Consider the following 4226-nt stretch of genomic DNA (forward strand, 5'->3'; position numbering starts at 1 on the left):
CCCCATCTGTATTAAAAATACAAAAATTAGCCGGGCGTGGTGACGGGTACCTGTAATTGCAGCTACTCAGGAGGCTGAGGCAGGAGAATCGCTTGAACCCGGGAGGCGGAGGTTGCAATGAGCCGAGATTACACCACTGCACTCCAGCCTGGGCCACAGAGCAATACTTCGTCTCAAAAAGAAAAAAAAGAAGCAACTGAGGAACAGTATGCTTAGTATGCTAAACGCCTGTCTCCATGCTAAGCTTTAGCTGAGGCGGTGGAGCCCTTGAGGTTGGGAGTTCAAGACCAGCCTGGCCAACATGGTGAAACCCTGTCTCCACCAAAAAATACAAAAATTAGCCGGGCGTGGTGGCAGGCGCTTGTAATCCCAGCCACTCAGGAGGCTGAGGCAGGAGAATCGCTTGAACCTGAGAGGCAAAGGTTGCAGTGAGCCGAGATCACGCCACTGCACTCCAGCCTGGGTAACAGACTGAGACTCCATCTTAAAAAAAAAAATAAAGCTGCAGGGGAGGGTTGCCCCTTTTCTTTTCTGACTAGGTAATATGTGAGCAAAGAATTCAAACAAGACCAAAAAGCTGCCAGGGAAAGTAGATTGTAACTCTCTCTCGACCCACAGACGCCTCCGGGGAGAAGGGAAATCTCCATTTTACTCTATACATGTCTGTAATGTTAGTACTTTTTATTTTTTTAACAAAGATCATTGCTTTTTATTATACTTTATCAAATTCAATCTAGTAACAAAAGTAAAAAAGAATGTTCACTGTAGAAAATTTGCAAACTATAGAAAAGTTCCAGAAGAAAATAAATATCACCTACAATCTCATCTTCCAGAGGAAAATACCATTTAGTGCCTTTCCTTTGAATCTGTTTTTATACACATACATCCTTTTTAAAAAGTTCATAGGCCAGGCGCGGTGGCTCACACCTGTCATCCCAGCACTTTGGGAGGCCAAGGCAGGTGGATCACGAGGTCAGGAGATCGAGACCATCCTGGCTAACATGGTGAAACCCTGTCTCTATTAAAAATACAAAAAAATTAGCTGGGTGTGGTGGCGGGCGCCTGTAGTCCCAGCTACTCGGGAGGCTGAGGCAGGAGAAGGGCATGAACCCGGGAGGTGGAACTTTCCGTGAGCCAAGATCGCGCCACTGCACTCAAGCCTGGGGGACAGAGCAAGACTCCGTCTCAAAAAAAAAAAAAAAAAAAAAATTTGTTTAGCCAATCTTTTATCAGCAAACATGTAGGTTGTTTGCCATTTCAGAAAAATGTTTTGCACATGAAATAAACAATAGCCCTTATGAGGCACACAGGGTCCAGGACAGCAGAGGAAAAGTCCCTGCAGGCAACCCTTCCTGACCCCATCCTGCAGGGTCTCTGCCCAGGCCTTCCTGGGCCCCTCCGGGAGCACCGCCAGGGGCCTGGGCCAACTGGCCTGGAAGCCTTGCCTTTTCCCTGTCGAGGCGCAGAGGCTCTGGTTTGTCTGTCCTGGCCCTGGGATCATTTTCCAGCACACAGCACAGTCTAGTCCATGGGCAGTTCCGGTCCCATCCAGTCTCCCCACTCCCCAAATTCAAGGTCATCAGGGTTCTGGTGGCCTGGAGATGGGTACAACATTCTCATACTCAGGTTCCTCCTGCCTTTCCTCTTCAGCCGGCTTCTGGTGATCCTGTTCTGGGGAGCCACCCCCAGAGATTGGCTCCTGGGCTCTCCCTGAACTCTCCGTGCCAGCCCCCAGCCCCTGGACCGCTTCCTCTGGTCTGACTGCCATAGGCCCTGTGGCCCCAGGAAGCCCAGCTTTTGGGGCTGAGTTGGGGCTCTGGCTGACAGAGCCAGAGGCCAGGCCAGGGCTGCCCTTTTTCCGATGCAGGGCCTGGCGTGGAGGCTTAGGGATGGCCCTCTTGACCTTGGGTTCTGCCTGGCCTTTCTGAAAGCTACCAAAATGACGGAAGACAGAGCGGGCAGGGCCTTCGGATCCCCGGGGCGTCCCCGCCAGCATGTAGATGGTGGTCACAGGGCCTGAGCTCTCCTGGACACTGCCCTCAATGGCTTCCACGTGCTCAGCCACTGTCCGGCCACCAAGTGGGGGCCGCCGGTGGCCAGTGGCTGAATCCCCGGGACTGGCAGCCGCCGGAAAGGACTCGTGTGCTTCTGCTTCCTCTGGGCCTGTGGACTCTTCGGCTTCCCGGCCCTCAGGACCCAACTGTGCCCCCCGGGAGAGCCTCTTGGGCTTTCGGAGCGGGCTGGAGAGCTCCCCTGAGCTTCGGCGACTCTGTGGCGCAAACTTGGTACCTTCAGCGAAGGAGACCGATGGCCGCTTGGCCCGAGCTAGGCTGGAGGTGCGCGGGATGGCGAATGGCGTGGAGGCGTCCTCAGGGGGCGGGAAAGCACCTCCAGCCAGGCTGGCCTCTGATGACCCTGCCTGGGCCACAGGGACCATCCCTGGCAGAGGAGACAGAAGAGCTTGGCTGGAGCGGAACTGGCCACCCCAATGCATCCTACCCACAGCTCAGCATCTTCCAGGAGGCCTCAAAAATAGGGCAAGGAAGAGGGCAAGGATGAGGAGAGAGGCAGAAGGACCAATTCAGGTAGACACTGGTACTTCTACACTCTTTTTTTTTTTTTTTTTTTAACTTTTGTAGAGATGGGGTCTCACTATGTTGGCCAGACTGGTATCAAACCCCTGGCCTCAAGCAATCCTCCCGCCTCAGCCTCCCAAAGTGCTGGGATCACAGGTGTGAGTCACAACACCTGGTCTCTCTATACTGTTTTCTCAGCACCTCTCCCTACTTCGAAATACTGTCACACTCTAACCAAGCTAAAACTCTTTCGATGGCACACAGCCACATCCCTCTCACCTCTGGGCCTTTGTGTATGCTGTTCCATCTTCCTGAAACACCATTCCCTCCTCTCCCTGACTTTTACCTGGCTAACTCCTACTGATTCTGCTAGACTTGACAGGGATACCACACACATCTTCCCTGACCCCAGTCACCTCATGGCTAGCGAATGAGCCCCGACTTGTATGTCCCCCATGGAAACACATATCACTGTGTCCTGTCATTGTCTGATGGCCGCCCATCTGACTCTAAGCCTGGTGAGGATAGGAATCTGTCTTGTCATCTCTTGCATGCCGGGAGCCAAGAACAGTGACTAACACAGAATGGGCCCTTAACTGTTTGCTGGCCGGGCGCGGTGGCTCACGCCTGTAATCCCAGCACTCTGGGAGGCTGAGGCGGGTGGATCACGAGGTCAGGAGATCGAGATCATCCTGGCTAACACAGTGAAACCCAGTCTCTACTAAAATACAAAAATTAGCCATGTGTGGTGGCGCACGCCTGTAATCCCAGCTATTTGGCAGGCTGAGGCAGGGGAATCGCTTGAACCCGGGAGGCGGAGGTTGCAGTGAGCTGAGATCCCACCACTGCACTCCAGCCTGGTGAAAAAGCAAGACCCAGTCTCAAAAAAAAAAAAAATAAATAAATAACTGTTTGCTGGAGGACTAAAGAGGGGGTTGTGGTGGGCGGGGCTGCTCAGGGGCTATGTGGGCTGTTGGGGGGCTACCTTCTTGGGGTGGCACACAGTAGGCAGGAACCTCATCTGCCTCTCCAGACTCAGGATCGGATGAGAAGGAGTCATCAGAGGCCCAGCCGGCAGAGGGCGGCTCGATGAAGCTGTGGTTGAAGGGGACCTCCGGATCGTGATGTGAGACTGTAGAGACTCCAGATCAGGCGCCTGCAGGACCTGATGCAAAGCCTTGTCCAATCCCAGACCCCGGCCCCCAGCGCCCACTGACCTGTCACCCAGGGTAGCTTGTGGGAGCTGAAGGAACGGCAGGGCAGCGTGGAGCCCAAGCTGGTCAATGTCCCCCAGACCTGCAGCTTCATCCTGGACACGGTAGCTCCATCTCTGGCTGGCCTGAGGGAGGAGGGTAAGAACAGTGGTCAGTACATAAGACCCACGGTGACCCGGGTCACCTTGGCAGGGTGTGACAGGGTGACTGCCTCTACTTCAGTAGCTTCAGTGGCTCTCTATTGACTGCAGAATAAAATCCAAACGACTGAGCCCAAGATTCAGGCCTGCCACAGAACCAAGTGTGGCTCTAGAGTCAGCCAGCCCTGAGTAACAACTCTGGTTCAGACTTCACCTCCCTAGGCCTCAGTTTCCACATCTGTAAAACAGATCCCATCTATCATCTACCTATCTATCTATCCATCTATCTATCCATC

General features: G+C 53.7%; 1 protein-coding gene across 2 annotated transcripts in view; it reads right to left on the reverse strand.

Annotated features, from left to right (window-relative positions):
• Positions 1 to 660: 660 nt before the first annotated feature.
• SCARF1 (scavenger receptor class F member 1) overlaps positions 661 to 4226 on the reverse strand; it is a 16176-nt gene continuing 12610 nt past the window's right edge. The window contains exons 9-11 of one of the 2 annotated variants that reach the window (XM_009251107.4): positions 3794 to 3915; positions 3562 to 3671; positions 661 to 2439 (exon numbers count right to left, since the gene is read on the reverse strand). In XM_009251107.4, coding sequence (XP_009249382.2) covers positions 2326 to 2439; positions 3562 to 3671; positions 3794 to 3915 — 346 coding nt within the window. In that variant the 3' untranslated portion in view covers positions 661 to 2325. Of the gene's footprint in view, positions 2440 to 3561; positions 3709 to 3793; positions 3916 to 4226 lie in introns of both variants that reach the window. The other variant, XM_002826807.5, reaches the window with a different exon arrangement.

This window comes from Pongo abelii, chromosome 19 (genome assembly GCF_028885655.2).
Source record: "Pongo abelii isolate AG06213 chromosome 19, NHGRI_mPonAbe1-v2.0_pri, whole genome shotgun sequence".
Lineage (NCBI taxonomy): Eukaryota > Metazoa > Chordata > Mammalia > Primates > Hominidae > Pongo > Pongo abelii.